The sequence below is a fragment of the Crotalus tigris genome, unplaced genomic scaffold (assembly GCF_016545835.1).
Source record: "Crotalus tigris isolate CLP2741 ecotype Arizona unplaced genomic scaffold, ASM1654583v1 scf7180000017582.600645, whole genome shotgun sequence".
In the NCBI taxonomy this organism is placed as follows: Eukaryota; Metazoa; Chordata; class Lepidosauria; order Squamata; family Viperidae; genus Crotalus; species Crotalus tigris.
In genome coordinates this window covers 427,302-446,319 of record NW_024096492.1, presented here as the reverse complement: position 1 = coordinate 446,319, position 19,018 = coordinate 427,302, and the positions used below count along the sequence as shown (strand labels likewise).

The following is a 19,018-nucleotide window of genomic DNA, read 5'->3' as shown; positions in this document are numbered from 1 at the left end:
AGGGATATCTGTAGTCTGCAAATTTTCCTTCTTTGGTTACTACTGTTCAAGCACGCCAAGCTTTGAAAATAGTTGGAAAAAGTATATGCTGATTTTTTTTTAGGACTAGAGTTTGGCTGGTTGGCAGCAAAAACTCTGGAGCATTTTAGCTTCTTTAGCACTAGAGGGAGCAGATTATCTGTTTGATAATCTTGAGTTTACAGAAGCTGCCAGCTTCACATATGTAATAAGCTACTCTCCATTTAAACCAAAGCTCAAATTTCTGGTATTCTTGCCTAAATGTCAATGATCCTATACATGTTTTAGTCACCATCAGCATAATTATGAATCAGCATCTCAGGGGGCTGATGGAGAAATTCAGAAAATCCCAACATTGATTTCTAAATGAAGAAGGACAAAAGTATTAACCTATAGTTTGGTTTTTGCTCTTCTCTCTATCAGTTACCTATCAACATTTTTAAAGTATTTGATAATTAGCCCAACATGTTGATAACAATTTTTACGGACATATATCAATACCTCAGGAACACTCAATTACCTTTAAAAAAATTTGGATTAAGAATCATTCTTCTCTCTCATCTGTATCTGATTTTCAGACTTTTTTTTTCAGGGAGTGAGAAACTGGCAGGCCAGATCCTCAGTTCCTATTTTTTAGAGTGAGCTACTAGCAACTGATTTTGCCTCAGCTGTTGATCCCTTCATATGCCTCTTCACCTCTTGGCTGGCAAGGCATGCCATGTAGTTCTTTTCAAATGGATAGAACCCTTCTATTAATCTTTTTGATATCTTGATTTTGGGGATTACACAATGATTGGGTGCTGCTTGTTGCCCTGTTGTGAGTCTTCTATCACAGAGAGCAAAATAAATGGTTAATTATAAATGAGGATGCCTTTATCAGCAGGGCTGCTCAACAGACTAACTTTTGTTGTGGAGCATCAATAAATTCTGCAGAAATGATGGGGAAATACAGGTGGTCCTCGATTTACAACAGTTCATTTGGTGACCATTTGAAGTTACAACGGCACTGAAAAAAGTGGCTTATGACCATTTTACACATTTACAATCGCTGTAGCATTCCCGTGGTCACATGATCAAAATTCAGATGCTTTGTAACTGGCTCATATTTATGACGGTCATGGCATCCCAGGTTCATGGGATCCCCTTTTTTATGACCTTCTGACAAGCAAAGTCAATGGGGAAGCCAGATTCACATAACAACCGTGTTACTAACTTAACAACTGCAGTGATTAACAACTGTGGCAAGAAAGATCATAAAAGGGGGCAAAACTCACTTAACAATTGTCTTGCTTAGCAACAAAAATGTTGGGTTCGATTATGGCCATAGGTTGAGGACTACCCGTAGTTAAAAAGAAACGTTAAAAGTTAGTGGCAAACATCAACACGTATTGAATTTTTAACTGCAACATGCGCCGCTCTGGATCAAGCGGTACAGTTTGGATTCACAGTGACCTCCGCTAAAGTTAGTCAACACTAATGAACCTGAATTATCTGGCATTCTTAGCAGCTGGGAGACAGGATCATAAGAGTTAATTGTCTTTGGACAAACTGTGAGCTAGAGGCAATTTTCAGCATTATCAAGAGATCTGGAATGTGAAGAGTAGAGTTTCAACCCTGGCACCATTCCAGCTGGCAGAGACACAGGAAGGTCTTGCCAAGCAAAGGAGACTTTTAAAAGGATGCACTTTTTTCATTGCTGTGCAATGGAAGTTACAGCACTGGAGCACAACTAAAGGCATCCATCCCAGTTTTCTTTGTTCTGGTTGATGCAGTCACCCGTTCAAACAACTTTATTATGCTCAGCAAGCATACAAAAGTTAATTGTTTTTAAAGTTACTATAGCTATGTGTTAAATGGCACCTGACATTCTTCCTGTACCTGTCAACCATTTTTTCCAAATATTTGTGATCAAATTAAGGGTTTAGTCAGCTTTGATATTTCAGGCTGGAAGGGAGAATAGCTTCAGGCAGAAATTGGTAAAAATGATGTCTCTGTCAAAAGACGTGTACCTCTGTTCCTCCTTGTCATTTGGTTGAAATACCAGAAGATAAACCCCAACATAACTATAGATTTGTCTGTCCAGACTTCACCATTTCTCGGGAGTTGTATTTCTAGTAATCCCAGTTCTCTGCCTGTTTTGAGAGTTGAACAGAAAACTTGGTACCTTACTGTATTGTATAGTAGCAGAATATGTAATGCGGGAACTAGAGTCATTCTGTAGCCTTTGTTTTTGAGTATTATGGCTTCAGGAACATACTTGCATTTGAGTATGAATGGGAAATGTATGAACAGTTAGCTCTTGTGCGTAAGTATGTTGACCTAGATGACTCTGTGCCCCACCCACTGGCATCTTCTGAAATGAAGTCCTTTCCATTTTACACATTTTCTTTGTGTGGCTTGTTTTAAAAGCTATCCAGACTGCTGTTTAGCAAAGCTTTCAATGATTAAAAAAACAACAACAGAAAAGTGAAAATAGAATATATAAAACAAGTTAAATGGCAGCATGTTAAAAATATGTGCTTGCCCACTGTCATTACTTTATCTAGATGGTATCAGTGATGACAATCGGTTTGGATAATTGGTTGTATTGTACCCTGCCCAGAGTCACCTTGTATGAGATGGGCAACCATATAAATTTGATGAATAAAAATAAAATTGTTTAAATCCCCAGCAGTGCTGGCTGGGGAATTCTGGGAGCTGAAGTCCACACTCTTAAAGTTGCCCAGGCTGAGAAACGCTGGTTTTGTGGATTTCATACACTCATAGTAGATATGCACCCTCCTGCTGACTGAAACTATTGAATATTATTCAGAGACTTAGCCCCCTAGAGATGGCTTTAATGAAGTCCACCGGTCTTAAAGCTGCCAAAGTTGGACACCCCTAGTTTAAACCTTAGTACAAGCACACCAGCAGAATGATTGCATGCCTTAGGTCTTCCAGACAGACTTTTGAATGAAACTTTGATGGTCCTTGATCATCTCCTCTCCTTCCTCTTTTATGCCAGTAGTCATTCCAAAGATCCCATTCCCTGCCCCTGATGTGATTTCTGAAAAAAGCACCATACACAACAGCACAAAGAGTATCCTGGAACATCCGCCTGGACAAAGAGGACGCAAACCTGGTCGTAAAAGAGGCCGGACACCCAAGGTGCTGACCAGCCATCCCAACCCCAACCTTTCCAAGGCAGTGGAGCCTTTAAAATTCCCCAAAAAGAGGGGGCCAAAGCCTGGTGGAAAGGTAGGTGGTCAATGTGTGGGGCTGAACTATCAAGCATAGTCCTCCTTCCTTGATATGGTCACTGCAGCAAGATTATTGTATGTCCAAAGATGGAAGAAGAATGTTTGCTTGCTGATTATCCCAACTTTATTTTGTATAAATAAATCAAGCTGGCAAACATATCTAATACTCCTTCCTCCTTCTAATTTTCCTACAACAATCCTGTGAGGCGGGTTGGACTGAGAGAGTGATTGGTTCAAAGTCACCCAGCTGACTTTCATTCCTACTGAAGGACTAGAACTCACAGTCTCCTGGTGATTGGTCCAAAGTGACCCAGCCGGCTTTCATGCCTAAGGCAAGACTAGAACTCATGGTCTCCTGGTTTCTAGGCCAGCATCTTAACCACTACTAGGCCAAACTGGCAATTAATTAATTAATTAAAACCCTTTGACTAGATACAATATACTTTTCTTATATTCCTGCTTACTACCTTAAAATCATAAGGACGACTCTCCAGGACTGAAACTTTTGAAAGAGCTTTAATTCTAAATCTGAATAGGCTGTGGACTGGTCAGGATTCTTTGTAGGCTACTTTCAAGCTCCATAGAGCAGGGGTCTCCAATCCCCGGGCCACGGCGCACTATCGGGCTATGGGCTTTTTGCAATTGGACCGTGGGCCTGCGTACAAGTGCGCATGTGCACAAGTGCGCTGGCCCACTGCTTGCGCAAGTTGAACTACACGCCTGCTCACACGGACCAGTTCCCTTCTCCCCCCCACCCCCCAGCCAGGCCACCCGCAAAGGTTGGGGACCACTGCTGTAGTGGAAAAGCAGAAAGCAAAGACAGCCAACTGCTTAAAATCTTTGTCACTGCTATAAATCGCAAATTTTATGCCACTCCCCTTGGTGGTTGCTGTAGACTCAAGATATTTTTATCGCTCATTAGGCTTCATACACTTTTGTCAGAGACACCATTTCCTCTTTATGTTCCTGACAGCCTGTCCTTGATGCAGTAATATCAGTTCTTAACAACTTCTTCCTTGTACCCAGTAGACTTTGTTCTTCCACTGAAAGCCATTAAACTTTTTTGATCTTCAGAGAAAGCCGCGAACGTTACTAAATCCAGCACCCACTTCCCCTACAACTAGCACTCCTGAGCCTGACACAAGTACGGTACCACAAGATGCAGCTACTATTCCCAGTTCTGCTATGCAGGCCCCTACAGGTAAGGACCTGCTTCCTATTACTTCTGAAAGTTCTTCTGAGAGAAAAAAAACTGGCTCTTCCTGCAGGCATTCTGCTGGGATGATTAGTGAACTCATGGCAATCTTAATGTATTTTGAGTTTTGTCTTCCCCTGGTGTGGCTGTTCTATTATCTTGATTTTATAGTTTATTATAGTACCTTGACATTTTCAAATTCATACTCTTGGAAAGCCACCTGGAGTCATTTAGCACCTGGATGGAATTAGGAATCACATAAATGAACAAATCTATAAATGAATGACAAACCTAATGAGGGAGATTTTTAGATAGCAACTCCATATGATAGAAGAAAAAATAGGGCAAAAGAATGATTGCCCAAGGTGATTCTTTTGTTCATTAACTGGCATCAGGCTAAAAATATTGGAGTGCTTTGTGCTTGACCTGTTTAAGTGTACAATTTCTCCAGGAATTATGAGGCAGTGTTTCAAGATGAATTCATAAGCATATGAAGAACAGTGTATCTTCGTTGCAATCTCACAGACTAAACATTGTTTTAAAAAGGCCATTTTATGTTTACAAATGTTCATGCATTAGGAAATAACCAATAGAGGATAAGTGTTATTACAGTCCTCTGTTTTTTCAAATTAAGTATTGAAGACTTCTTATGTGTTGGCTTGCCCTTTCTCCCCTCTGTCCCCCCCCCCAACTAGTTTGCATCTACTTGAATAAAAACTGTAGCCCTGGGCCTCATCTGGACAAAAAGAAAATCCAGCAATTGCCTGACCATTTTGGTCCAGCTCGAGCGTCCGTAGTCCTGCAGCAAGCAGTCCAAGCTTGCATTGATTGTGCTTACCACCAGAAAACTGTCTTCTCATTTCTTAAACAAGGCCATGGAGGAGAGATTATTTCAGGTAACACTCATATTGATCTGTCCTACTTTTTGGGAAAATATCTCCCAGGAAACATGTCTGCTAGCCACAATCTAGCCATGAGGTCCTAATAGTGGCAATGCAGTTGACCACCACTGTTATAGTCATTAAATCTGGAAAGCATTTTATTAGATTGAATGACAAGTGGACATCGGGGGGGGGGAGGTTGAGCTTTGCTGGTCATCTCTGTAACTTTTTTATATATTTGGCTTTGTTGGTTTCCTCTGTCAGCTGTGTTTGATCATGAGCAGCACACTCTAAACTTACCAGCAGTGAATAGCATTACTTACGTCCTCCGTTTCCTTGAGAAACTGTGCCACAACCTGCGAAGTGACAACCTCTTTGGGAACCAGCCCTTCACTCAGCACCATATGCATCATTCCAGAGAATATGACCATGACAAATACCTGCCAGGTAAGAATTGGCTTGGAGAGTTTTCATGCTAATCTCTGCAGGTGGAATAAAGTTTCGCCAAACAGATTCATTAATCATTTTGAACCTATTCCTACCCCTGCCTATTCTTGTGTGCCTTTTTAAAACTTGGAGCAAAGTTTATACTGGTAGTTCTCAACGTCTGACCCATTTCAGTCGTAATTCGTAACAGTCATAAAAACAGATCACCCACATGACAGACCTGATTTTATGACCTTTTTTTCATCAGTCGTTAAGCAAATGCCATGTCTCAAAGTAACTGCTGGAGTCTTAAAGCAAACATTGTAGTCATAAAGCGAACCCACTGTTCACTTTGGGGCATTTTTTTCCTGAAAACCAGTAGTAAATACTAGTTTTCAACAAAAATGTTATAAAACGTGGTGATTTGGCCATGGACTGCTGCAATGTAACCTGGCTGCTGAGCACCTGACATGCGATCACATAATTATAAGGGGGAGAAGTGCCTGTCCAAGCTTCAGAACCAGGTCATAAATACCTTTGGAGTAGTCCATCATAACTTTGAATGTTCACTAAGTGACCAGTTGTAAGTCCAGAACTATCTGTATGCATTTTATTTTACCTGATATAAAGCTGAACATGTTGATAGGGTCTTTCCTTCTAATAATATTATTTAAGTGCCTCAGAGTCTATGTTTTAAATACGTTATCTGAGACAAAAAATACAATGACAGACTTACTATTGTTCATGATTTGTTGTTGGGGGTAACAATGATATATGATTTGAAAGCTAAAAAGCAAAGTGTAACAGTAAAATCTTAATTGAATAGACCAGTTGGGGGAAGAGGGTACCGATTACTCCAAATGTCTGTTGAAATGGACATTTATATCATTCATTGCAATTATTTCATTTGTGTCATTTGCAACATTAGCATAAATGTCGGTGCCTTGCACAGACTACTTCAGATGTCATAAATTTGTCAGTTATTTCAGGAGAATCTCTGGATGGAAATTGGTTGCATCCAAAGTCCATTAAGTTGGGATTCCATTAAGTTGAAGTTTCACTTTATCTTATTTTTGAACAGCTTTCAGAAAAATAATGCTTTCCCTTGAATTCCCTTTGAAATGCCAAAGGTTTGGTATGTGGGTTTTTGAAAGAACCCTGAATTCATCCAGTACCTTTGATAGACCCTGTGGAAGCTGCTTTAAAACTGACCCTTTTTATTTCTTTTTTACGGATGCATTTTTTTTCTTTTCTCTTTATGATGGGATGGCAGAAGGAAAAGTAAGATGGATGATGTGTAATGATATTATATATAACTAGCAAAGGCAATGAAGCAAGGAATAATAACTATATACAGGTCTTTTGTCTTGGTCCTCTGACAGCTTTGTGCAGCTTAGCTGTTTTTTCATTCTAACAATGATGTCCACAGAGCCTTCAGCAGTATTTTAATTGGGCTAATTTGTCTGGCGTACTCCAGCTATGCATTTCTATTTAATACAGGCAGTCCTCGACTTACTACAGTTCATTTAGTGATCATTCAAAGTTACAACGGCACTGAAAAAAGTGACAACCCCATGGTCATGTGATCAAAATTCAGACGCTTGGCAACTGACTTATATTTATGACAGTTGCAGTGTCCTGGGGGTCATGTGATCACCATTTGTGACCTTTTGATCAGCAAAGTCAATGGGGAAGCCAGATTCATTTAACAATCATGTTACTACTGTGTTTCCCCAAAAATAAGACCGGGTCTTTTTTTTTCCCCAAAAAAAGAGGCAGATTTTTGGGGGATGCCTTACTCACCTCTGGCACCAACAGCCCCGCCCAGCAAGCCTACTCCTTCTGGGACCGAAGGATCAGCTTCATCCTGCAGCTGCATTCCATCCTGTATTTTGCAGGTAGGCCTTTCTGAAAGGCCACTGCAGCTGAGAACGTAGGTCCTTGGCTGCAGAGGCCTTCAGGAAAGGCCTGTGACTGAGAAATGCAGGGCTGGCTGAAGAAGAGGCCTCAGAAGAAGTGGGCCGGCAAGGAGAGACCTGGCTGCAAAGTGGTGGGTGTGAGGCACATAGGGTAGATCCACATCTTGATTTTTAAGTGTGTGCCTCACCCCAAAACTAGGGCTTATTTTTGGGATAGGGCATATATTAGGTCTACCCCCCAAAATCAGGCTAGGGCTTATTTTCAGGGTAAGCCTTACTTTCAGGAAAACATGGTAACTTAACAACTGCAGCGATTCTTTAATCTTAACAGCTGTGTCAAGAAAAGTCATCAGATGGGGCAACTGTCTAGCAATAGAAATGTTGGGCTCAATTGTGATTGTAATTATAGGACTACCTGTAGTCTGTATTGGGCTAGGAAGTGAATAATTTAGATTATTTCCCAGGTTTGTAGTAGTTTTTGAACTACACAAAACCATTCAGAGAGAGAATTGGCTTTCACTGTAAAAACAAACTTATAGAGATCATTTTACTACCCTATTTGAGTACCCCTAATATCTTCAAATTCCTAGTGTTTTAGTAGCTATTGGTGGATCCAGACATTATCATATTTAGAGTGAACCCACTGACATCAGTGAAAGTTTAATTAGCCAAAGCTAAGCATTGCCCTTTATACTTTGACTTTTAACTTTGAATCTAAGCATCACTGTTCCGTTATTTAATTAAGCATGATAGAGTGAAAAAGCTTTAAGAAATCTGAATTTAAGATAGATACTGTAAATATAGGCATAGAATAATGTATGTAATAAAACTATTCTTGTCAGCTCAAAAACTACGTAGAATTATATTCAGAGCTTATTCCCCTCTTACTAATTCCGTTTTAAAAAAAACTCTTCTGATTTCACAAAATGAAATAGAAGTACTGTAGTCAGTTCAGGTGAAGTCCAGCACAAAGATCAGCAATAAATCACGGTTGTTCAAAGTGTATATATTTCTCCAACTTGTTACAGCTCTATAGAAGATCTGAATGCATATGGATATAGGAAAATATAGTCCAGGTTGATAGTCAATTACACTTTATACACTGTCATATTAGACTAGAGAACAGCATCCAAAGATTACAACATTTCCATATCAGCCCTCAAGTCATATTTTTATTTATACTAAAATAACTTGTAATTCACAGTTAAAGAAGTCCTGGGCTTCTTGCGGGTAAACATTTTGGATTCCTTAGAATTTTGAAGTGGTTTAAGAAACCTATCCCTTAAAAATTCCAACACCTCTCCAAATTAAATTAGACAACTTCCTCACACACCTTAAAAGCCTATACCCCAAAATACAGTTCACCATGGAAACAGAAGCTAATAACCAACTTCTCTTCCTCGATGTCTTAGTCTATAAAAAATCCAATGGCTCCCTAGGACACACCATCTACCAGAAGAAAACACACACAAACCGCTATCTGCACGCTCTCTCATACCACACCCAGCACAGATCAACTCCGTAGCCAAGACACTCATCTCCAGAACAAAATGCTTAGCTGATGAACAACACCTAAAAACCGAACTACACACTCTCACTAATGTACTAACATCCAATGGATTCCAAAGAAATAAGATTACCAAATAATCCAAAAAGAAACCCCCACTAAAATCCAAGACAGAGAACAAGAAAACGGCAAAGCCCTCGTCCCATACATAAAAGGCACCACAGACAGAATCAGCAAGATCCTCAACAAACACAACATCAAGACAGCATTCTGCACAAACAGAAAAATATACACCATCCTAAGAAACCCCAAAGACAAAATTGAGTTAGAAAATCAAGGAGTATATGAAATCCCATGCACCACTTTTCCCACCACATACATCGGACAAACCAACAGAAGAATAAGTGCACGCATTGAAGAACATAAGAACTCAGTCAAAAAAGAGGAATCAACTTCTTCCCTGGTCCAACACCTTAAAGCCACAGGACATGAAATTGACTTTAAAAAGACCAGAACTATTGCCAAAACTGAACACTTTAATAACAGAATAATCAGAGAAGCCATCGAGATAGAAAAACGCCCACACAGCATGAATAAACGAGATGATACCTCCCGCCTACCAGCCATTTGGAAATCCGCCCTTATTGACAAACGAGTCAATAACACAAAGAATGACACCAGACCCACACTCACGAAAATCACACAGGATGTCACCACCACACATCCACGCAAAAAGCAAAACCAAACCCACACCAATGATGAGGCATGACCACAAACCAGAAGCCAGACCACAGCTGCATCATTAGCCACTTTAAACCCCTCCAATCCATACATGAAGCAAACTGACACCCACCATGAAGATGAGGCACAACCATGAACGTGAAGCCAAACAACAGCAATGCAGCTCACCATTTTAAATCCCCCTGCAACTCAGACTAACCCGAGCACAACAAAGCCCCCACCCAAACAGAACACTCCCCCATCCAATCAGAGCACAGCCAACTTCCCATCCAATCAGAGCACAGCCAAGCCCCTAACCAATCGGAACACACCTCCACCCAATCAGAACACAGCCAAGCTCCCATCCAATCAGTTCATACCCCCACTAGCAGTTAAAAGGAAGAAACAGCTACGATCACACATTGCTCCTACAAGCGAGAAGCAGAAAACACCAGCCTGAAGATGACAAGTGGGACTTCGTTGAAACGTCGCCAAGACACTTCCAATTTGATGCGGGAGAAAACCCGAATAACCAAAGACCTACATATATGTGTGTGTGTGTGCGCGCGCGTGTGCGCAGGGAGTTTTTCAGAGAGATGTCTGATTGATTACACTGTGACACTTTTAACTGCTATACTGCAGTTTTACTTTTTACAATCTCTTTTGCCTTGCAGCCCCCCCAACTAGGGGCGTTAAGCAGGCTCAAGTTGCAACTGCGAAACATTACAAATCCAAATTTCTTTTTCTGACAAAGAGTTAAAGAATTAAATTGGGAGATTAAGATGGCCATTTCAAGCTCATTCTGCTCTCTTCAGTTAGCCACACCCTTTATGGGATTTGAACCTGAGCAGTTTACATACTAGGCAGTGTCAAGGGAGTATATGCAGGGAGTTTTTCAGACAGACATTTGATTGATTACACCTTGACATTTTTAACTGCTATACTGCAGTTTTACTTTTTACAATCTCTTTTGCCTTGCAGATATATATATATGTCTCTCTTTATCTATCTATATATCTATCTGAAATAAATAAGCAACAGATGACAACATGGCCTTCAGACATAACCTGCTAACCCTGTCCACATTACAGATAAGCATATTATCAAGAAACACATCTACTGAGTTAATTTACTTTGCAATGTTTATTGATCACCAGAATCATAGTGAGTTTGAACTGTGAATTCCCAGTCGGGACTTGACATAATACTTGAGGATTATGTTACTAGAATGACTTGGAGATATCACATTTGACCAGTTAAGTTATCCAATCATCAGATACCCAGGCATTATCTGTAGGTTGTATAATATTATTGAGTTGTTTCTTTTTATCATATTGTTATTGATCCATCTTACATAGACTGAAATGTACATGTTTCTGAATCATTTCTGATTAGAACAGCCAATGATTCCAGTGAAAATAAAATAACATTAGAACAAGTATGACTGTTTTTATTACAAAATATGAAAAAGATGGGGATTGTGTTTCTTGTACATCTGAAATTGACAGAAGATGCTAAATGAACTTACAGAACCACTGGTAAATTTTAAATCTAATTTATCAATTTCCTGGGGTAATGGTCCCATATGTTTTAAAATCAGCAACTGCCAGTCTTAAGAAATTTGGGTTAGAAAAGTACGCATTGATAATCAACAAGGAAATGTTGAATATCCTGTAGCTGTTTTTTGTGTTTTAATATTGAACTTTACATGATTTTCACAAATAGTTGTCTTGGCATTTAACTTCATATTCTGAAGCTTACCCATTTCAGCCAAACAAAGAGCCCTGAAATTTCCCTGTGATGAGCAAATACTTTTTAAGAATCATTTGAAAAGCACCACTGCAAACAATCAAGGAATAATGATGTGCAGAAAGCTTAAAATCAGCAATTGCACAAAACAACTAAGGAGATTAAATTAACTATAAAGAGGCATTTTGTCATTGCTCAACTCTGTTAAGAGCATGCAATAGATTCCCCATTTCATGTATAAGAATTAAGATGTACTGGAAATGATACACCATTTTTTCATTTAGGAGAACAAAAAGATGTTTAAAAAAACATCTGATGAAGCCGTTATCGGCCCTGGAAATGCCACTGTCTCTTTCATAAAATTCTTCAGTTATTGCATAGAACAGAAGACATGATGAGATAATTGGTAACACCCAGAGATTTCAAAATCATCCTTCAGTACAGCAATACAGCTGCTTCTGCTGGTGGACTTATAGATCATGGGGTAGACTATATAAGAGAAGAAAAAGAATTATGGCAGTCAATGACCAGTCCATAGAGTATGGCAATTCTGCTGCTATGAGGCAGAACATTTGTTTCCCAGAGAAGGTGCTGATCTTAAGCAGGGCTTGTTCTCTCTTCCTAGACAGGAGTGTTTCGTTACATGGCTCTCTGCAGGGACCAGGCCGGGGTACAAAGAGGTATTCCCAAGATTTCCCTCCATATAGTGCTCCTCTGTCCCCCAAGTTACCAAAGAATGACCATCACCCTTTGGAAGGTGAGCACAGCCTCTTTTCCCAGCCTTTCTGATATTATTCCTTTAACAAGCAGCATAGGTTGAAACTCATGTCTGTGTTCTGCTTCTGGCTCAGCTGTGCACTGTAGACATCGCCATCTTGACCATGCCTTCTGCTCCTCTGTGTCAAGCAGAAGTACTAGCAGTGGTCCACAGCATTTCCTTCACTACTTCTAACTTCTTTGGCGGGCTTCTTAATCTACATGCTCCCCATTATCTGTGCATAACTATGAGAACAAAAGCCATCTATAAATTTAAATTACTGGAATTGAGGGTTTTTTCTACACTTTCGGGCAATAGCACTTAGTCTTATATACTGCTTCACAATGCTTTACAACCCTCTCTAAGCAGTTTACAGAGTCAACAATCTGGGTCCTCATTTTACCGGGCTCAGAAAGGCTGAGTCAAGCCAGTCAGAATCGAACTGCTGGCAGTTGGCAGAATTAGCCTGCAATACTACCTCCTAACCACTGCACCACCATGGCTCTTCTAGCAATCACAATATCCTGAAATAAAATATCAGCCTCTCCCATTCCCATACAAGACATTATTCGGTTGTGTTCAGGCGGACAAAATATGCTTTGATTCCTGTATGTGAGCAGTTCTACCATTTATGTGAAGATGGAATGAATGGTCTTCTCTAGCACAATCTTATTTCTCAGTGCAAGTACAAGAAGGACCTGCTTGCAAGAGGCGTCATAGGCTGAAGATGAATGTTCTGTTCCCATCTGATGTTTATGCCTACAGGTTTGAAAGGCAAAATTAGGCCTATTGCCCATGACTTTTTGTCACTATTTCTTATCCATGATAACTGCATGAAACGTCTGTTTCTTATAACCTTTGGATACCAGTTGTTGAGGACAATAACAATGTCTTCATATTCTAGTGAGCTTCCCAGATAGCATCTAAGGACATACAGTACTTGGGAATAGGATTCATGGCTAGATGGAACAGGATTCTGAACTAGCTGAACTCTTATTGTAATTAATGTTGTTTTTTTCTTTATTAAGACAAGTAAGTGAGCCATCAACATTTTTAACATTTTACCTCTTTGAAAGTCCCTCAGCTTCTGTCACACAAGTAATCTTTGCCACTCATGGCCCATAGTCTCTTAATAAAAAGGTTTCCTCTCATTTATGGACGTATGTTGCCATATGACTATGGGCATATAAGCATTCAGAACTATTTCAGAAGGGAAAATAGTATTTTCTTATCCTTGCAGTAATTTGCCTTGCTTTCAGTGGGAAAGTGCAAGAAAAGGAGGACCACAGTTGGAATATTGCATCCAGTTTTGGTCACCAAAAAGATAATTCTCCAGTGATTCAGACAGCAAGATGAACAATGTTGTTGAGGAAAGAATGCAGAGAAGAGTAATAAAGATCATTAGGGGACTGGAGGCTAAAACATATGAAGAAAGTTGCAGGAATTGGGTATGTCTAGTCTAATGAAAAGGAGGAATAGGGCTGACCTGATAGCAGTCTTCCAATATTTGAGGGGCTGCCACAAAGAAGAGGGGGGTTAACCTATTTTCCAAAGTACCAGAAAGCAGGACAAGAAGCAAGGGATGGAAACTAATCAAGGAGAGAAGCAACCTAGAACTAAGGAGAAATTTCCTGACAGTGAGAACAATTAGTCAATGGAATGGCTTGGCTGTAGAAGTTGTGGGTACTCCAACACTGGGGGTTTTTAAGAAGAGATTGGACAGCCATTTATCTGAAATGGTATAGGATCTCCTCCTTGATTAGAAGACCTCCGAAGTCCCTTCTAACTCTTGCATTCTGTACAACAAAGGGAAAGTTTGTATGGACTGTGGCTTCTTTACTTTGTTTAAAGGCTTATGGTGAGTAGTTCAAGTAAGATGAGATTTTTTTAAAAAAAAAAATGACTTGAACTTATCTCATTAGCTGAACTGTGAACAAATCCTGGTTCCATTGGGTGACCAATGTGTGACACCCCTTTGGGAATATTTTAAAGATAATGCCATATCTCAGCAGATCCAAGTCTCATACAGAAGGTGTGAGGGTTTGATAGCATACATGATCGAGAAGCATTACTGGCACAAGCGTTTCTGTACATCCTTCATGTAGCATTGAACGAACAGCAGCACATAAGAAATTCAGAGTTTTTGGAAAGTTTCTTCCTTAACCTCAATTTACTTTTCTGCCAGAATGAAATGAGGAATGGGTGCCAGACAACACTCCATGTTTATTCTGTCCAAGAACTAGCACCTAAGTACAAAAAAGCAACAGAATTTAGATGAAGGAATGTCTAGATAGGTTCCTATTTCATAGTAAAAGAAAAAGCAGGACCAAGGTTACAGGATTCTTGGTGCTTTATTTTAATGCAGTCCTACCATAACATGCCTAGGGAATGCTAAAATATGGTCTCTTTTAGTAAGAAAAGACTTAGCCTTTCCACTGCATTGTCTGGTCAGAAGTGCTCCAGAATGAACATATGTACTGTTTACCATGCAGAAGTACTTCTAGGATAGGGGTCCCCAACCCCTGGGCCATGGAGCAGTACCGGGCCATGGCATGCCAGCAACCGGTCCACACAAACAAAGCCCCATCCACGGGATGCAGGCAGCACACAAAACCATGCACCCTCCCGTCCGCAGAAAAACCTCTCCACAGAACCGGTCCCTGGTGCCCAAAAGGTTGGGGACCTCTGTTCTAGGACATGAAGAGAATGAATGAACTTAGTTATGTAGAGAAAAATTATCTCGAAGAACCTGATACAAAATGGTGAAAATAATTCCTCCTCCCCAACTTTCTAGCTGAGTAAATTTGTTCCACGTTGTTGACTTACAACTCAAGATGTTTGTTTACACTGCAACAGTGTCACTGTTGCTTGCACCTCTCTCACCAGTTGCTTATGTCTTTCAGGTGAAACCTTTGTCTTGAATGACAGTCTCCCTGCTCCTCTGGAGCCTCGCTTGGACCCGATCGACTCAGCCTTGAATGCCGTTAGCGTGTCTAGTCCCATCCGGAACTCAAGGGACTTCCGACTTCAGGGATACCGACACCTTCATCAGCCCTCCAGCCTCACTCAGTGCAGCGCCCCTGCTGGGCATAGACTGGGTGCTGGGGGTAAGGGACCTCAAAACTCTTCTTCTGTGAGGCAGTCTAGCTTTACCTTTGTCCTACTAATAGCAAGGCAGGGACTTGATGAATCCTGGGCATGAAGTGGCACTCCTGCTACCCCTCTAAAAGCATTTGGTGCAAATACAGGAAGTCCTCCATTTACAATAATTCATTTAGTAACTGTTCAAACCTACAGTGGCACTGAAAAAAAGTGACTTATGACTGTTTTTCACAATTGTGGTCATAAGTAGAGGACTACTTGTAATTCATTAAACTTGACAGTGGTTGTTCTTTTTAAAGAGTGTCACAGAAACTGCTATTTCAATAGCATGGATCCCTGAGCTTTTGCAGCACCAGTATTTATTTACATTTTTTCATTATGCCCCCAGGCTCTGACAGATACCTGAGTTCTCGAGACACTTCACGATTGGGTACCCGGGATCCCTCGGCCTGGACAGTAGAAGATGTCATGCAGTTTGTAAGAGACGCTGACCCCCAGCTGGGACCCCATGCAGATCTCTTCCGGAAACATGTAAATATGCCTTCGGGATCATCAGACTTTGCCTAGGTAGTATTTTCCTCCTGATGGAAGTGCTGTCACCCAACATATGGTTCCTGCTGATAAGGCAGTTTTTAACACATTATTAATAATTCTGTGGAGGTTTTTTCCATCTGAGAAGATCAATATCTCTCAGTGACACAGGAGGCAAAATTTTGGTGCCTTCCAACAGTAAACAAGATTATTTGGGCAATATAGGATGAATATATCTGACATCAATTGTAGCATAAGAACTGAAGTAAAGAGACGGAGTAATACAGTGCAGAGATGTAAATAGCTGCTTTACTCAATGAGTATTATAAAAAGGCTGAATTCCAGTTTTAAAGACTTTCTCCAAGTAGCTAAGAAAAAAGCCAAACCCTAATCCTCTAATTTCCATGTAAAGCTTATGCAAATGAAGGGCTTTTGTTAAGTGTCACTCATAATGTCAAGGCATGTCAAAGAAATTCTTTTTTCTATGCAACTGATGTTGCAAAATTAGGCACCTCTGTCATGTATTATCTCATAGATCAGCAGTCACCCTAATCCAGCCTCTTTTTACTTCTGACATGGCACAAACATGGCTCTTTCTGCTCTTTGCCTACAGGAGATTGATGGCAAGGCCTTACTCTTGTTGCGTAATGACATGATGATGAAGTACATGGGCTTGAAACTGGGGCCGGCGCTGAAACTCACCTACCACATTGATAAGTTGAAACAGGGCAAGTTCTGAAAAAGACTCCTCTTGGCACAATCACGGCCCTCTCAGCTCTCCATGAGGGCACGTAACACGTGTCTCCCTTCTGCAGCCACCGCGTCACAGAATTACTAGGACATCTTTCTTAACCAGTGAAAGAAAGGTGGCTTCCTGCAGGAGGAAGGTCCTAGGCATCAGGAACCATTGTATGAAGCTTCAGACGGATTCTCACAAAGGGAGAAGTTTCTTCAGCTCTCCGCTGGTGGCATCTGGGACCATACCTGACCGAGGCGATGATGCCTCCTGTGTGTGGAGCTGTGGCAGGGCCACCTTTGCATTAGACTCAGCTGTTTGGTCCTTCCTTTTTTAATCACAGCATCTTCTTTTGCGGCTCTCTTTGAGAAGCCTCTTCATGCAATAGGAAGAAGACGTCAAGAGGTTACTCTTCTGTGCCATACAGAAGAAACAGATTAGAAGAAGCCAGCCGAGGGCTGTTGCTCTCCAGATGATGCACTCCCTTGGGTGCGGGGTGGGGTGTGAGTTTTGGCAGGAGCCCTATCCAGTGAGCTGTACTACCTGCCTGCAGATCACTAGGTGCTGTTAATCTCTTCCTGTATTGAGGACTCAAGCTGGCTTTGTTCCCCACACACTCACATTGCTGGCTGATAAGCAGACAATTCTTAATATTTATTTCGACACAAGCAGAGGCTCTGTGTTTGTGTTATTTACCATTCCAGCACTACAAGTGAGCCAGGAGGATGGGGGGCATGTGGTCTTATACTGAAGTGGCACAGGGCACACAATTAAGCAACCTCCTGCCCTCAAGCTTGAACGTTTTCTACTTGTCCTTGAGATGGCAACCATTTTAACTTTTCCCCTGGGCAATTGCACGTCTCCACTTCTACAGTGGTACCACTTAATATACCTTCCACTTCACCCTGGCAGACCTTCCTTGATAGCTACCTGACAGGCACATGGGATAGCAAAGAGATGCTGAAATAGGTTCCTTTTTCATATTTCTCCACCAATTCCAGTAGGGAAACCGGAATCATTTTACGTGTATGCTGGAAAATAATTAATGTATTTATTTTTATGGCACTTGAGAGGTTGGCCCCATTGTCCTGTAGTTAGAGAGGTTTTGCTGCTGGCAAATGAGAAGAAGAGGAAGAGGAGGTCATAACCTGGTGCCCCAACATTCTGCTTTTCTCTAGGTTCTCCACTGAAATGTGCTTTGTGTCTGGAAAGCAAGCGTGTAATGCTTTTTTCATTCCTCCAGAATAACCGTAGCAGTTTGCCCTTTGGGATGCACACAAGTGAATGCTGAGACTCAGTTGCCCATCGCTGTTCGCCTGCCCTGATTCCTGAACTGGGAGATGGGGTAGGCAAAGGTACAGGCCTTTCGTACCATTTTTTTCTGCCAAATTACACACGCCGCTGCTCCTTCCTCTGGTTGCTTCTTTCTCTCCCAGACAAGGGCCAGAAGACAAGGCAAGAGAGCCTCTAAAACAAAGAATGAAAATTCACAGGCAATAAACCAGTTCCAGAAAGGAGGATCGAACAATGACTGCAATATGCTGGAATGGTGTGACTCGGCCACCGTCTTGGTTGTCCAGTTTAGCCCCTTGGGGCAGGCCACCCGTTTCTGCTATTACTGCCTGGTTGCAGAATATCACTTCTGTAAGCACTGCCTACAGCAGGTAGCAGGAAGAATCCTGCCAATGTTCTCTTCTGCACTTACTCTTGATGATTTTGTTTATAAATAAAATTTTTTAAAAAGGATGAGTGGGTTTTTATTGGCTCAAGTTAATCACAAGACACTAAATGCACATCTTAAGAAGACAGAACTATTGGAATATTTCTTCCAACAGGCATCTTTATTAAGAGAAAATGGTTGCAGGCGTTCTAGACAGGACTTGGAGGCCAAGCCCTACAGTTCAAGTTTTTAAGGGGTTCCCAGCAACCCCACCCCACCATCCTTCCAGTGACAATCCCAGGCATTACATTTCCACCCCCTTTTCCCTCACTGCCGGCGGAAGGGAAACTTCAGAGAGGAGCAGATGAAAGCTGATGGCCCCATTGTTTTTTTTTTATTTATTTAAAAAGTTTTATTGAAAGTTACAAAATAAACCCATTTGCCCTCTCCCCAACCCCCATCCCCCGACTTCCCGGAGCCAAATACAGGGTATTTCAAACATATTAAACATAATCTAATTAAATTAACAAATATATTAATCATAAGCTAAACAAGTTTAACAATTTATATAACAATTA

General features: G+C 40.9%; 1 protein-coding gene across 6 annotated transcripts in view; it reads left to right on the top strand.

Annotated features, from left to right (window-relative positions):
- The window catches only part of SCMH1 (Scm polycomb group protein homolog 1), a 46,147-nt gene extending 27,621 nt beyond the window's left edge, over positions 1-18,526 (top strand). For 3 of the 6 annotated variants that reach the window (XM_039360884.1, XM_039360870.1, XM_039360910.1), the window contains 8 exons: positions 3,023-3,255; positions 4,332-4,458; positions 5,148-5,348; positions 5,598-5,780; positions 12,280-12,411; positions 15,315-15,518; positions 15,902-16,044; positions 16,658-18,526. In XM_039360884.1, coding sequence (XP_039216818.1) covers positions 3,023-3,255; positions 4,332-4,458; positions 5,148-5,348; positions 5,598-5,780; positions 12,280-12,411; positions 15,315-15,518; positions 15,902-16,044; positions 16,658-16,783 — 1,349 coding nt within the window. In that variant the 3' untranslated portion in view covers positions 16,784-18,526. The remainder of the gene's footprint in view (positions 1-3,022; positions 3,256-4,331; positions 4,459-5,147; positions 5,349-5,597; positions 5,781-12,279; positions 12,412-15,314; positions 15,519-15,901; positions 16,045-16,657) is intronic. The other 3 variants (XM_039360899.1, XM_039360891.1, XM_039360879.1) reach the window with 2 other exon arrangements.
- The last annotated feature ends 492 nt before the right edge of the window (positions 18,527-19,018 follow it).